The sequence below is a fragment of the Jaculus jaculus genome, chromosome 5 (genome assembly GCF_020740685.1).
Source record: "Jaculus jaculus isolate mJacJac1 chromosome 5, mJacJac1.mat.Y.cur, whole genome shotgun sequence".
Classification (NCBI taxonomy): Eukaryota; Metazoa; Chordata; class Mammalia; order Rodentia; family Dipodidae; genus Jaculus; species Jaculus jaculus.
In genome coordinates this window covers 134,570,555-134,586,739 of record NC_059106.1, presented here as the reverse complement: position 1 = coordinate 134,586,739, position 16,185 = coordinate 134,570,555, and the positions used below count along the sequence as shown (strand labels likewise).

The 16,185-nt window shown below is 44.3% G+C and overlaps 1 protein-coding gene across 6 annotated transcripts in view; it reads left to right on the top strand.

The window, feature by feature from the left end:
• St6gal1 (ST6 beta-galactoside alpha-2,6-sialyltransferase 1) overlaps positions 1 to 16,185 on the top strand; it is a 141,268-nt gene that overhangs the window by 102,086 nt on the left and 22,997 nt on the right. For 4 of the 6 annotated variants that reach the window (XM_045149671.1, XM_004654291.3, XM_045149670.1 and 1 more), the window contains 2 exons: positions 2,576 to 3,231; positions 9,159 to 9,256. In XM_045149671.1, coding sequence (XP_045005606.1) covers positions 2,625 to 3,231; positions 9,159 to 9,256 — 705 coding nt within the window. In that variant the 5' untranslated portion in view covers positions 2,576 to 2,624. Of the gene's footprint in view, positions 1 to 2,201; positions 2,320 to 2,575; positions 3,232 to 9,158; positions 9,257 to 16,185 lie in introns of those variants that run through there. The other 2 variants (XM_045149673.1, XM_045149674.1) reach the window with 2 other exon arrangements.

The window sequence follows — 16,185 nt, the reverse complement described above, 5'->3', positions numbered from 1 at the left end:
TTCCATTTCCAAATCACCCATTCAACTTTAACATAGCACTTATTGGGCTGGAGAGATGGCTTAGCAGTTAAGGAATTTGCCAATAAAGCCAAAGGACCCAGGTTTGATAACCCAGTATCCACCTAAAGCTGGATGCACAAGGAGATGCATGCATCTGGAGTTCATTTGCGAGAGCTAGAGGCCTTGGCACACCCATTTTCTCTCTCTCTTAAATAAAATAAAATAAATTGAGCTTTCTTGCTTTTTTTGTTTTGTTTTGTTTTTTTGAGGTAGGGTCTCACTCTGGCTCAGGCTGACCTGACCTGGAATTTGCTATGTAGTCTCAGGGTGGCCTTGAACCACAGTGATCCTCCTACCTCTGCCTCCCAAGTGCTGGGATTAAAGGCGTGCGCCAGCATACTCAGCTAAAATGAGCCTTTTAAAAAACACAATTTATTTCCCAAATCACACTTTCTTAAACTCTAAATGGAGTTAATAAATCTGTAGCACCATACTGGGACTTATAAAATCAAGCTAACATCAAAGAGCCCCAGGCACAAAGGGTGACCACCAGTGATGGCTAATGGGGGATGCTGTGATTGTCTGACTGATTCTTCTCTAGGCCTCCTGATTTCTAAGTCCTGATAGCAGTGATTGTTCAGTTTCTGATCACAGATTTCTGCCCTTCAGTGGAAAGACTAAATCTTTAGATACAGACAGACTTGAGTTAGAATCCCGATTCCAGCAGTGATGAGCTAATAATCTTGGCGAAATCTTAGTAGTCTCAGTCTCTTCATTTCTGACTGGGTTTTGAATGGTTACTCCACAGTGGTGTGTCATGGTAAAGATTCAATGAGAGATTACAGGCAATGAATGTGTCCGCTATTTTGCAGGGGCTTCTGAATGCTATTTCTTCTCTCTTTCTCTGTTAGCTATGATCAGTTCTGCTGAACGTCTGTGGAAATGTAATAATGTGGCAAGCCCTTTAGCTCCTACTTCATGATGTTGTATCTGAATTCTTTCCCCTCTCTGTGTATATTTCATCACTTCCCAGATACCATCCACATCACCTTTCACAGACCCACATCCTGCCAAAGGGCTGCTCTCTTGTCATGTCTGTTCAGAATACCTCCCAAGCCCTTTGCTTTTACTTAGTTCCAGCCTGCTCACACATCCTCCCAACACTCTGTGAGTGAAAAGGGCAGAGATAATTATTCTAGAGATTCTAGCTTAGGAGTAGAGGTGTTCACTGGCTCAAGGTCACCAAGAATGAGGACAAGAACCCAGCTTTCATGAATATGAGTCATAAAGTTCCCCCTACTTTATTCCTGATGTCCTCAGAAGCAAGCTGCAAAAGAAAGGACTTCAGATGCCCCGGTTAGCAAAGCCCCAGGGGCAGTTGCTTGGATCCATTACGGTAAGTAAACTCAGTGATTGACTAAAGGACGTCATGTTTTCCAATAGACAGAAAACATTGTTTGAGTTCAAAGTGCTTCCATCTTCCATTAAGTTACACAATGAAGAAAACAAAACGGGTCTTTACGCAGATATGAAAGGGACTATTCAGGCTCTCTTTGCTTAGTGAGCTCAGTTTTTCTGGAATCTTTAACAACTTTGTGCATGGTATAGTTGAAAGGACTTAGATTATGGAATCAGGCACACTTGGATTCGAACCTCAAGAGAATCATTTTTCTTAGCTTTGTGAGCCTGAGCAGTCCCTTTGACCTCTCAGGGCTTCCTCCAGTTTGCTAATCCATGAAAAGAGAGATCGTGACATCTTCATCAGTAGTGGTCAGAGCCTCTCTGCACAGCTCAGGAGATGCCCTTGATACTAGGCTTTGATAGTCGTGGTCCTCCCTGGTTATGGTGAAATTAAGCAAAATGGTAGTTTTCATTTCCCTAATTGACCATCTGTCCCCTATTTTTTCACGATTTCCTGTCCCCTTTCCCGAGTCAAGCTAGCACTTTAAGCATGCTTTCCCACAGTGCAGGGCACACCACCAAATATACTTGGAAGCTAAGCCTTGGTCTTAACCACACACAGAAGTCCAAGATCACAGCCTTGCAGAGATGCATCCCAAATCTGTAGTGTCATGTATGGCAGGAAGCCTTTCTTCCCTGGGCTACTTTAGATGATAAAGGATTTTGAGGAGTCTGGGTTTTATGATTGAGACAAGTCAGCCTGTTCCTCCTTTTTATTTCTAGCTTGTCAAGCATATGATCCTTCATTTCACAGAGAATACAAGGCTCTAGGAATGGAGTGATGTGTGAGAGAAGCTTCTAGCGAGGTTCCAGTGAGCTAGACCAAGGCATCAGAAACTAAGGTTCAAGATGCAAAAGGTAATGGTGGAAAGCTGCTTGCAGTGTTCAGGGCCCAGAGGGGAAGAAAGGAATGTCCAAGAAAATGCTGTCTACACTTACAACCTAAACCAAGGCTGAGGCTTTCTGATGCTCTTCAAGCTGTGTAGTTGGTTGGAGGGAGACCAGGGCAAGACTTCAAGTCTCTACTTAATCCTTTCCTCGGTCCATCACCCCACTGTGTGCCACTTTTTGGATATTCTATTATTTTTCCCCCTTGTCCTACTTTTTTTTTTAGGCTTGATTTCCTGCTCAGAACAGTGGCTTCCTTGAACATACCTTTCACTATGATTCATATGAACTTGAAGAAAAAGTTCAGCTGCTGTGTCCTGGCCTTCCTCCTGTTTGCAGTCATCTGTGTGTGGAAGGAGAGGAAGAAAGGGAGTTACTATGATTCCCTTAAATTTCAAACCAAGGAATTCCAGGTGCTGAAGAGCCTGGAGAAATTGGCCCTGGGGGCTGGTTCCCAGTCTGTGTCCTCAAGCAGCACTCAGGACCCTGGCAGGGGAGGTCAGGCCCCCAACAATCCTAGGGTCACAGCCAAGGCCAAACCACAGCTCTCCTTCCAGGTGTGGAACAAAGACAGCTCCTCCAAAAACCTTGTCCCCAGGCTGCAAAAGATCTGGAAGAATTACGTGAACATGAACAAGTACAAAGTGTCCTACAAGGGGCCAGGGCCAGGCGTCAAGCTCAGCGCGGAGGCTCTGCGCTGTCATCTTCGGGACCACGTAAATGTGTCCATGGTAGAATCCACAGACTTTCCCTTCAACACCTCTGAATGGGAGGGTTACCTGCCAAAGGAAAACATTAGGACCCAGGCGGGGCCGTGGCGCAGGTGTGCTGTTGTCTCCTCGGCGGGATCTCTGAAGTCCTCCCAACTGGGACGAGAGATAGGTATGCTGACTGTTCTCCGAGCGGCCGCGCTCACCTTCAGGTGGCCCACCACATTCTTGGCTTAAAACAGGAATGTAAGTGTGGCGTAGTAGGCCAGTGGGGTTGGCCCAGGGCATTGTTGTCAGCAATCTTTCTCAGAATGGAAAGGGCCACGAGGAGACTGGACCCGATGGGAATTCAAACCGATAGCATTTTAATCAACTAGAATAGCTGTTTTGTTTGTTTGTTTGTTTTGTTTTGTTTTTCAAGGTAGGGTCTCACTCTAGCCCAGGCTGACCTGGAATTCGCTATGGAGTCTCAGGGTGGCCTCGAACTCACGGCGATCCTCCTACCTCTGCCTCCCAAGTGCTGGGATTAAAGGCGTGCGCCACCACGCCCAGCTTAGAATAGCTTCATTTTCTTTATTTATGAGAGAGAGAGAGAGGGAGGGAGAGAGAGAGGGGGGGGGAGGGGAGAGAAAGGACGTGTCAGGGCCTCTAACCACTGTAAATAAACTCTAGATGCATGTGCCACCTTGTGCATCTGGCTTACATAGATACAGGTGAATTGAACCTGGGTCCTTAGGCTTCACAGGCAAGTGCCTTAACCACTAAGTCAGCCTGAGAATAGCTTCTTTTTTTTTTTTTTTTTTTGTTCCAAATATTGATGTCCTGTGGGACATTTCATTTGAAAAAGAGAGTTCTACTGCTACCAAGAAGTAAAAGCCTATATAAGGAATGGCCTTTGAAAATCCTTGAAGCCTAGAGCTCTTGTTCATTTTCAGGATCTAAAATTCTGTTGTTTTACTCAATGCATGGAGGACTCTGAGCTTCAGATACCTGACTAATTTTCAACCTTTTTCTTTGGAAAAAAAAAAAAGAGTTGCTTCTAGTAGAAATTCTTAGCTTGGTGGGGGGAGCTATTTGACAACTTGAGGGGGTTTATAAATCCCTAAAGTGCCATGCAAAATTATGCTTGGGTTCTGTGCCCATGACATATTTGCAAGTCTGTGCATTTCATCCGTGAAACAGGCCCTAGATAGTACCCTCTGCTCAGAATGATCTGTGACCTCCAAATAGCTTCAGGGTGACTGGTCAAAATATGTCACTTTGCTCTTCTCGAAACCCTTTCTGGGTAGTAAAGATTGACAGTCTCTCCATATTGTTAAAGTTGTATAAACAGAGAGCTACTGGTTTGCTCTCAGTTCCTTTTTTTTTTTTTTTTTTTTTTTTTTTGTTTTTCAAGGTAGGGTCTTGCTCTAGCTCAGGCTGACCTGGAATTCACTGTGTAGTCTCAGGGTGACCTTGAACTCACAGCGATCCTCCTACCCCTGCCTCCCGAGTGCTGGGATTAAGGGCATGTGTCATCACGCCCAGCTTATTTCTGTTATTTTTGAAAGAAATTTATTTTTCACTATTTTGAAATGAGGCTAGCTATAAAGAAAGCAAAGCACAGGAAGCCACGGTCTGCTGTCAGGTTGAGGTACTGGAGTGGGTGAGGTTGTATGTCTCCTTTTTATTTCCTTCCTGTAATTGCCAAAAAAAAAAAAGAAAAGAAAAGAGTCGGCAACTAAGACTCAGACTGGATTCTTGAGATCAGGGTGAGGGGGTGAGACTCCCCAAGCAGGCAGTGCTTACCAGGGAGGCTGCCAAGATGACCAACCCCACCCTAGCTTGGGCTTCTGCTGTTTTTTTTTTTTCTTTCTTTTGGTGTGTGGGAGGGTGAGTGTTGTTCTTTTGGAATTTGTTTTCTAGTAACTAAATATGATTGGTTTCTGTCAGGTATGATAAAGTTTCTTTCTCCCGCACTTTGGCTGCAGAGTAGAAGTGTTTCAACAGTGCAAGGGTTAGCTGACCCCTCTTTGCTCACCAGGTTGTCACTGTCTGCCGAGCTGAAAGTGCTCAAGATTGAGACAGAGCCTCATTTCTTTTGAACCAAAACTACGGCATTGTTTTTTATTCTATCCCTGAAAGTTTGAGTGATTTCAATACATGGCAATGAAGATAATCTTCTCCTATGGACTGCAATTATAACCTCAAATGAATATGGTAGAACTCTGATCCTATGATATGATAAAAATTATGCCTTCAACTTCAAACTCAGTCATTATTGAAGACAAGACCTTTTTTGGCTTTTCAAGGTAGTGTCTTGCTCTAGCCCAGGCTGAACTGGAATTCACTATGTAGTCTCAGAGTAGCATTGAACTCATGGCAGTCCTCCTACCTCTGCCCCCTGAGAGCTGAGATTAAAGATGTGCACCACCATGCCCAGTGGTAAGAATTTTTTAAATTTATTATTATTATTTTTTTACTTACTTGTAAACAGAGAGAGACAGAAGAGATATAGAGAATGGATGTGTCAGGGCCTCTGGCCTCTGCAAGTAGGCTCCATATGCATGCACTACTTGGGCATCTGGCTTTATGTGGGTACTGGGGAATGGAACTCAGGTCGTTAGGCTTTGCAGACAATGCCTTAACCACTGAACCATCTCTCCAGCTTCAAAATCTCTGATTTTTATAGGGTATAGCCTCTGGACATTCATTTAGTGTAGCAAATATATATATAACATTGAGATCATGGTATTTATTTGCAGGGAGAGAGAGAGAGAGAGAGAGAGAAAGAGAATGAGAATGAGCTTGGGCACACCAGGGCCTCTTGCCACTGCCAATGAATTACAAGTACATGTATCACTTTGCATCAGGCTTTATGTGGGTCCTGGGGAATTAAACTCAGGCTGCCTTTAACTACTGGGCCACCTCGCCAGCCCTGGAATGTTTATTTCATACATGCACATAATGTATTTTGATTACAATTCCTTCCCGTTTCTTCCTTTTGACTTCCCTCTCCCATGCAGAGCCAGCTCTTTTCAACTAGTTCTGCTTCTATTTTGATGTAATTTTTTCCTAACAAATAGCGCAAGAATTCATTCGTTCACTTTGTTCTCTCCTGAAGAGCAACCAGGAGCACAAGAGGCAAGACTTCTCACTACTTTGAAATTTGTTGGGCTTGCCCTAGCTATTGGCCCTATCAGGCACTCATACATATCAGGGTTACAAATGAAACGTCTAGCAAGGTTTTGACTCAGATAATTTAAGGGGCTACAACTGCCCTTCAGTTTAAATAAAATTGGACAGTTTAAATAAAATTTTTAGGGCTAGTTTTACATCCATGACAGGCATGTTCACTGGAGAGACTGCCATATCCTGCACCTCCAGCAGTCCCACAAACGAAGCCATCATGGCTCTGTAATTTTCTCAGTTATTTTGATAGCTAACTATGCATGTGATCTGTCTTCGATTTGTTGGGAATATAATTTCAAACCACAACCTGTTTTTAACACATTATCACGGATAGGAATAACATACACCTTGCTGGGTGCCTAGTATGCCCATTTAAAAATATATTTAATTAATTTATTTATTTGAGAGAGAGAGAGAGAGAGAGAGGCAGATAGAGAGAAAGAGAGAATAGGTGTGCCAGGGCCTTTAGCCACTGTAAATGAACTCCAGACACATGCAGCCCCTGTGCATCTGTCTTACGTGGGTTCTGGGGAAATGAACTGGGGTCCTCAGGCTTTGCAGGCAAACGCCATGACCACTAAGCCATTTCACCAGCCCACCAGTTTTCAAATACCCTAAGAGTCATGGTGAGCCAAGTGTGAAGGCTCAAGAGACAGATGCAACTGGTGGAAAGCAGACTTAAGTTTGAAAGTAGTCATTTGACTCAAAAACCCCCAAAGTTTAGTCCCTTTGCTCTTGTGTCTTATAATGATGGTGGCATCACAGACAAATTTAGCTAGGTTAGTTCCTTGTGGCTTTCACAGAGGAAAGAAGATTCTGGGTTAAGGTACAAGCAGGAAGCAATGCCTGTGTGGGGAGAAGGATGGTGTGTTTGAAACATTGGGCCCAGTGGGTAACGAGGGGTGAGGAGACAGCCAAGAGCTGGTGGATGGAGAATGTGACCGATACAATAAGGACTGTGAGTTTCATTCTTTGGTTTTTTATTTTATTTTATTTTTTATTTAGTGCTTTTGAAGCAGGGTCTCAGTCTAGGTCAGGCAGAGCTGGAACCTGGAACTCACAGCAATTGGTCTACCTCAGCCTCCCAAACTTTAGGACTAAAGGTGTGTGCCATCACAGCCAGCTTGTTCATTCCTTTTTAAAAATCAAATCCAAACTTCATACCTGAGCTTCTGCAGCCTTGTACTGATGCTTGCTGATTGCTTCAAGGGAATCTTTGATTTTTTTTTTTTCCTTCTCTTCACTCTTATCGCTAGCCAAGTCCTTAAATATGTTGAAGTCTCTACATTTGTTATCTCCTTGGCTTGGAATGGGTTTCTTTTCCCAAGCCTTTCCATCCTTAGGTCTTAGGCAATTCCTGAAGCACCCCACTATCAAAAGGAGAGGCCCTGAACATCTGTCACATAGCTCTCAGCTTAGGTCATCTGTGTGACAATACTAATCATAATCTGTAATTATACATATACATGCATATATCTATTGTATATATTGCTATGCTACTCTCTTTCCATGCACTCGAATGTAAGGTCTGGGGCAAGGACCTTTGTCTTTCTTGGTTCCACCATTGTCTCAAGTTGGAGGAACTGTGGAGCATAAAGTAGGTGCCCAGTCAGTATTTGCTGCATGTACAAAATGCTTGTCTTCTATCATGGTCAACATGAAGGTATTTAAAACGTCTGTGCTGGGCGGGGCTTATTCGCCCTCCAAGCACACCTTTCCCTGCCTTCCCCACCCGCTCTGTTCCTTACAAGTGGAGTGTTTGCCCAGTGTCAGTGGATACACTCTGGCTTCTGCCTTCTACTTGGGACTGACCAGGGGAAGCATCAGCATGAAGCTGAAGAGGAAAGTGAGGTCAAGATCTGTTTCTTTGGGCATCCCCTACAGGGTGATCTCTGCTTCTGGCTTTGTTGGGATTGAAGATCACAGCCCTTGTCAGGCAGCCCTCTCAGACTCTGGGTCCTACTCTGTCCTCTCTCCTTTCAGGCCTCCAAGTCAGCAGGATGGGGAAGAGGGAGGCTGAGGTATCATCTTTTCTTGGTCTTGCCGGTTGCGCCTGGGTTATTAGCTGTATTCCTTTCTTTTAAACCACAGCTCAGCTCCTTAACAGTGGCTCCCCGTAGCTCAGGATCTCTGCTTCTCCTGCTGTGGTATGCCTGTGGGTAGAAAGCTTTCTGCAACTGTCAACCCTGGCTACTATCCTATTCTGTATAGATTTCCTTTCGTCCTTTCAGGAAACTCCCAGTTACTTCGCTGTGGCTTGTCATCTCCTGTCTACGGGGACTGTTTGTTGAGTGAGTGCAGTTTCCCATCGGTCTGCATTTCTCATGCCGTTGCTCCTGTTCACTTTCAAAAGCAGTGACTGATTCTGACAGAGCCAGATCTGAACTGGGTAAAGATGAGAGCTGTACCGCCCACCCTGTCTGCGGTTCAGTGTGCTTGCTGTGTAAGCTGATAAGGCTCGGACTATGTCCATCTCGTGCCACTTTCAACCATTTCATTAATGTTTTCCCCTGGGAAATACAGACATACGTACATACATACATACATACATACATACATACATACATACATACATTCATTCATTCATACATACATACATACGTGTGTGTGTGTGTGTGTGTGTGCGCGCGCGCGTGCCCGCGCATGTGGTTTTCATCACTTAATTCTGTAGACTTCCTCTTTTCGGGTCATTTTGAATTGAACCAAATGCCTTTTGGTCTCCCAATTATGTCTGTGTGGCTAAAGAACAACTTTAAACAAGATTATATGGAGAAAAATAAGACAATAGTTGTGCTGACCTCCAATCTGGTGCCTATTTTGCTAGTGAACCCCAGACTTGCGTGAGAAAGTATGGCTTCTCCTGCCCATCTCTCTTCCTGCACATTGCCAGCACACATCACCTCTTTTCTCTCCCCTTGTCATTTGTAGATGATCATGATGCCGTCCTGAGGTTTAATGGAGCCCCAACAGCCAACTTCCAACAAGACGTGGGCACAAAAACTACCATTCGCCTGATGAATTCTCAGGTAGGGTTTCTTCTCTGCAGACGTGGTGTGAGCGGAGGACCACGGTGGGGGGTCCAGTGCTGAGTGAATGCAGCAGGAACGTATCGCAGCGGCCAACTTGGTTGGGTTTCTTGACCTTCCTGAGTGTGAGATGTCTGGGGGTCAGGAAAACAGAGCTCCGGTTCTCCTTGTAGCTGTGTGGTCGTATCTGGAACGTGGCCCAGGGGACAGCAGAGCGGTGAGGATGCAGGAGAAAGGGAGGGGTGTTGGGAAGCACAGTAGAAGGCACATGCAGGGGCCCTTGGTGGGCTGAAAGACTTGGTGCAGGTATTATGGGATGTCATCACCATGTAAGCGTGTGTAATATGCTAGAATGTGTGTATGACTTCATGAGTTTTCCTAGATAATTAGTCTCAACATTAACAGAAACTTTAGAGATATTCTTATTTAAAAACAAAACAAAACACAAAACTCAGGGGGCTGGAGAGATGGCCTCATGACCCAAGTTTGATTCCCCAGTACCCACGTAAAGCTGGATGCACAAGGTGGCATATGCGTCTGGGGTTCATTGGCAGTGGTTAGAGGCCCTAGTGCACCCATTCTTATTCTCTCGGTCTCTCTCTTTCATAAATAATAAATAAATAAATAAATAAATAAAATACATTTATTTATTAGAGACAGAGAGAGAAAGAGAGAAAATGGGTGCGCCAGGGCCTCTAGCTACTGCCAATGAACTCCAGACGCATGCGTCACCATGTGCATATGGCTTATGTGTGAACTGGGGAATCAAACCAGTGTCCTTAGGTTTCACAGGCATGTGCCTTAACCTCTAAGCCATCTCTCCAGCCCAAAAATATACTTAAAAAAAAAAAAATCTCAATTAGACACATACCAAAATTGCATAGTAGCCAGTGACGCTCACCTGCACTCTGAACTACTCGGGAGGCTGAGGCAGGATTGCTTGAATTTATGAATCCTCAGCCTGGCATCATGGTGAGACTCTCATCTCAAAGTTAAAGAAACAATGTGTGAGAGGCCTGCCCGTCTGTTGACCTCACTCAGAGTCACCGATGTTTGCTTTGCCTTAGCAAGCACAGAGCCTTCAATATTTTTATGTAAATGTTTAATCTCTGTATACCTCTCATGACCCCTGGGCACGGAATGGATCCTGGTGCAGATCAGACAAGCCCTTTCAGGATGAAAGAAGAACATTGTTGTTTTGTTTAATTTTTCCTCTAAAATCTCCCACTCCCAGACAGCGTCTTCTAACTATGTAGCGCAGGCTGCCCTTGAACCCTTCCTTCTCCTGCTTCCAGTCTTTTAAGAGCTGGGGTTATCTTCATGAGCCACCACACCCGGCTTAAAACCTTTTTGCTGTTATTTAACTTTTTTTTTTTTTAAATCAGTTTCTCTCATTGTAGCCTCTCCAGTTTCTGCTAGATGCTTTCATTGACTGCGTGCTGTCCAACCTTGTATTTGGGGGTTTTATATTACTCTCAGTAGTAGTACAAGAGGGAAGTTTGAAAGAAATGATTTGATTCATGAGAGACTCTCTGGTGCAAGTGACCCTTGAGCTTGACTTTGAAAGAGGGGCAAGATTTGTAGAAATAGCAACAGAGAAGCCTGCCTGAAAATGGAATTGGTAGGAGAGATGCACCGAAGTAGGGGCTTCCATGCAGCTCTGGCTGGGCTGGGGATGGAGTGTAGTAGGGTTCATGTGGTCCTGTAGAGGGAGGTGAGGCCAGACTTCCTAAAAAAAAGAACCTCAAAAAACAACAATCACAACAAAAAAAAATTCCCTTAGCACTTCCTTCAGAAATCTTGGGGCGAGAATGCGCCGTGGGGATACCTAGGTTCTACTTCTGTGTGAGATGGACGTGAATATGGGGGGGGGGGATGCTTATTGACCCTTCCTTCCTTCCTTCCTTCCTCCATTCCTCCCTTCCTCCCTCCCTCCCTCCCTCCCTCCCTCCCTCCCTCCCTCCCTCCCTCCCTCCCTCCCTCCCTCCCTCCTTTCTTTCTTTCTTTCTTTCTTTCTTTCAGCAAACAGTCACAGTATTGAGTATAGTAAAGCAGAACGTGCCTGGCCTGTGCCGTTAGCCTGCCTTGGACGGAAGCCTGGCTCTGTATCTTACTAGCAAAATTATCAGGCTGAAATTACGTATACCTCAGCTGCTTATCTCTAAGGATAGGGGACTATTTTCCTTCAGAAGTACGTGGGTAACACTCATGACTGCACCTGGCACATAGGTCTGTAAATATTAGCAGCTTTTATTATTTATAAATGTGGATGCTGAGCTGGGAGTGGAGGTGCAGTGGCGACCAGAACAGTCGCTACCTCTGTTCTGGTGTTGCCGATAGGTACAACCAAATAATTATATAAAGCAATGTCGTGTTGTAACAGAGACTTCAGGAACCCGTAACAGGGAGATTTATGCTGTGCTGGGGAGTCAGGAGGACTTCCTGGAGGAGGTAACACTGAGGTGTGCAGGAGGAGGAGAGGCAATAGTCTAGGGGAGCCCCCATGTGGAGAGCCATTAGGAGCATGGAAGGTGTTACGAAGTGAATGGATGTGGTGGGGGTTAGAGGAGCAGTAAAAGTGCGGTCAGGCTGCCAGGCCGTTTTCTTTATGCCGTTCGCAGTCAGCGGGGTGGCACACATGGAGAATGGTGAGCAGTCTGGCTCTGAAGAAAAGCACCTGGAGATTCAGGCTGGGTGTTTTTATGTGAGCCCTGTGGATGGGCGGCTGGTCCAGTCAGTCTGGTTCTGGCGTCAGGTGTCTGGGGTCAGGAAAAGAGAAATCTTTCTGGAAATCTTAATTCTGTACAAAGGAGTCTTCTCAGAAGGGAGTAGGACTCGCTAAGGGGGCAGAGATAAGGAGAGGCCAGACTCTTCTGACATGTCTGACCTGTAGTAGAGTGAAATGACTTGGTGTTTCCCTTCCTGGCCTGAGGACAGTTCTTGCATTTAGTGGAGAGGAAGCTTATTCACTTGGGGTCCTAGTGCTCTAAGCTGTCTAGCGAATTTCTGTCCCCTACAGTGGTATGGGAGGATTCGCAGGAGGTAGCAGAGAAAGATGTCCCCCAAGTGTGTCTCCCTACCTAGACTGCCATTTCCCAAACAACCTGTCGACATTAGTTTGGAGCTTCTCAGTTTAGATTTTAGTCAGAGAAGATACTTTGAAAGTCATCTATCTTTTAAATTTTATTTTTATACTTTTAATTTAATTAGTTGCAAGGAGAGATAGAGTGAGAGAATAGGCACACCAGGGCCTCATGCCACTGCGAATGAACTCCAGTGCATATGCCATTTTGTGCGTCTGGCATTATGTGGGTTCTGGGGAATTGAACCCAGGCCATCAAGCTTTGCAAGCAAGTGCCTTTTACCACTGAGTCACCTCTCCATCTCTCTTTTAAATTTTATTGAGACTTAATTGTGACCTAACACATAGTCTACCTCTGGGTCCTTGACATGTATGTCTTGTGATTAGGGATCTAGTTGGTTCAGTGTATTATTCAAGGCCTCTGCTTCTGCATCTACCCTTTACTGAGAGTATGGTATTGAAATCTCCAACTACTTTTGTAGAAGGTCACACAACACACTCTTTTTTGTTTGTTTAGTTGTTTGTTTTCTTTTTGGTTTTCTGAGGCAGGGTCTCACTCTAGCTCAGGCTGACACACAACACACTCTTCAACAACAAATGGATAAAAGAAATCACAAGGAAAATCGGGAGATACCTAAAGATGAATAAAAACAAGCATGCAATATATACTACAATGAAGGAAGTGCTAAGGGATTTTTTTCTTTTTTGAGGTAGGCTCTCACCCTAGTCCAGGCTGAGCTGGAATTAACCTATGTAGTCTCAGGGTGGCCTTGAACTTGTGGCCTCTTCTTACCTCTGCCTCTCAAGTACTGGGCTGTGTCATCGTGCCTGGCTGTGTGAGAAATTTTTTATTGTCAACTTTTATACGTGTATTTAATGTATTTTGATCATAATCCCCTTCAGCTAGTCCCTGTTCTACTGTGGTGTCTTTTTCCCCCTTCATCATCCATGGTGGAGTGCTCATGGGCTTAATATTGTGCACATCTTGGGCTGGTAACGACAGTCACCGTGAGGTCATAAATGCAACAGCCATTTCATGTCCAGAAAACCAAAAGCCCAAAGCTCTCCTCCTATCCTGCGACTCTCACATTCTGCTCCCTCTTCTGCAGTGTTCCCTGAGCTTTGGGGGGAGTGATATAGATGTTTCATTTAGTTTTGACCAGTTACCGAGTCACTTATGCTTTGCACTTTGACAAGTTTTGAGTCTCCTCAGTGGTCACCACCAATTAAAAAGAGAAGTTTTGCTAACCAAAGATGAGACTAGCACTAATCTATGGGCATAAGGACAAATATTTAGAGGAGAATTTAAGGACTACATCATATCCATTTAGCCAAATAACAGCAGTAGCTTCTGTCCCAGGACTCACGACCACCCCAGCCATAGTCCTTTGACTAGACTTTTAGTAGCAGCTGTGAACTCCCTACCACGGAGTGGGCCTTAAATCAACTCAGAGAGCAGTTTATGGCCCCACAGTACTCATGGCACTATGGTACTAGTGGGCACGTCTTGCTTTGCTGGTCTTTTCTCCTCCAACAGCCTGCGTAGCACTTTCCAGCTAGCTAGTAGAAAGCTGGTATTGTCTTTAATAATAAGTTTTACCATCTAGCTCTGGTGGGCATCCAGGAACATTTTATTTTTGGGGGGTTCTCATGGGCCTTTCTTTCCAACAACTCACTCCTAAAAGGAAATTTTCTGTCTAGCTCTCTCTAAAATAATAATAATAAAATTTTTAAAATGAGAAAGATCTCAGACTAGCAATGTAACTTTACATCCTAAGAAGAACAAACTAAACCTCAAATTAGTAGAAGGAAGGAGATAGTAAAGGTAGAAATAAACAAAACAGAGGAGAAAAACAATAGGAAAATCAAGGAACCTAGAAGGTAGAGCTTTACAAGATCAGCAAAATTAAAAAAAAAAAAAACCAAAACTTTAGATAGATGAACCAAGGAAAAAAGAAGGAAGACTCTTTAATCAGAAAGTGAAGGGGAGGGCTGGAAAGATGGCTTAGCTGTTAAGATGCGTGCCTGCAAAGCCTGAAGACCCAGGTTCAATTCTTTAGGTCCCACATAAGCCAGATGCACACAATGGCACGTGTGTCTGGAGTTTGTTTTCAGTAGCTACAGGTCCTGGTGCACCCATTCTCACTCACTCATTCACTTTTTCTTTCTCCCTCTCTGTCTCTAACAAATTAATAAATAAAAATAAATCTTAAAAAAAAGGCCAGGAGTGGTGGCACATGACTTTAATCGTAGCACTTGGGAGGCAGAGGTAGGAGGTTTGCCATGAGTTCAAGGCCACCCTGAGACTACATAGTGAATTCCAGGTCAGCCTGGGCCAGAGTGGGACTCAACCTCAAAAACAAAAACCATCCCTCCCTCCCTTCCTCCCTCCCTCCCTCTCTCTCTGTCTCTGAACTGGTGCACCAGGGCCTCAACTACTGCATTCAAACTCCACATGCTTGCACCACCTAGTGGGCATATGCAACCTTGTACTTGCCTCAGCTTTTATGTGCCTGACTATGTGGGATCAGGAGAGTAGAACATGGGTCCTTAGTCTTCAAAGGCAATTGCTTTAACCTCTAAGCCATCTCTCTAGCCCTCTCTTGTTTTTTATGAGAGAGACTGAGAATGGGCATGCCAGGTCCTCCAGCCACTACAATCAAACTCTGGACACATGTGTCACCTTGAACGCACATGTGACCTTGAGAGTTTGTGTCACCTTGTGCATCTGGCTTACATGGGGCCCTGGAGAGTCGAACATTGGTCTTTAGGTTTCATAGGCAAGTGCCTTAACTGCTAAACCATCTCTCCAGCCCAGTAATACTTTAAAAATACTAACCAACTGGGCTAGAGAGATGGCTTGGAGGTTAAGGAGCTTGCCTGCAAATCCAAATGCCCCAGGTTTGATTCCCCCAGGACCCATGTAAGCCAGATGCACAGTTGGCACGTGCATCTGGAGTTAGTTTGCAGTGGCTGGACCTGGCATGCCTCCCCCTCTCTCTTTCTGTGTATGTATATGTCTGTCTCAAACAAATAAATAAATAAAGTTTAAAAAATTAAAAATTATTACCAACCAAGTGGAATTTATTCCTGGGATACAGGCATAGTTCAACATAAAATGTCAGTCATCATAATGTACTGAATCAACAGAATAAAGATAAAAACATATTCATTTTAACTGAGGCAGAAAAGGCATCTAACAAAATCAAATACCGTTTCATGATAAAAACAATAAATTAGAAATAGGAGGAGACTTCTTTAACATAATAACAGCCATTTATGAAAAACACATGACAACAGGCATCATACTCGATGACGAACAACTGAACGCTTCCCTTTAAATTAGGAACAAGGCAATGCTGTCTCCTGTTTCCAGGAAGTAAGGTGGAAGAGGTCTAGAGGAAGCCTCCAATGTCCTCCTCTCGCCTCCACAGGCATGGGAGTAGGGGAATGCATCTGCACATACATGTGCACACACCACACATATTATCCACCAAATTAATTAATTAGAAAGAAACAATTACATTTAGAATATTATCTAAGAGGGTAAAAATTTTAAATTAATCAAGGAAAAAAGACTGGTACAATGAAAACTAAAAGCAAATATTTCTGTAAAAAATATTTAAATTGGGCTGGAGAGATGGCTTAGTTAAGGTGCTTGCCTGCGAGGCCTAGGGACCCATGTTTGACTCCCCAGATCCCACATAAGCTGGATGCACAAAGGTGAGGCAAATGCAAGGTTGCATGTGCCCACTAGGTGGCACAAGTATCTGGAGTTTGATTGCAGTGGCTGAGGCCCTGGTGTGCCAATTCTCTCCTTCCCTCTCTCTAAAAAATAATTTTAAAA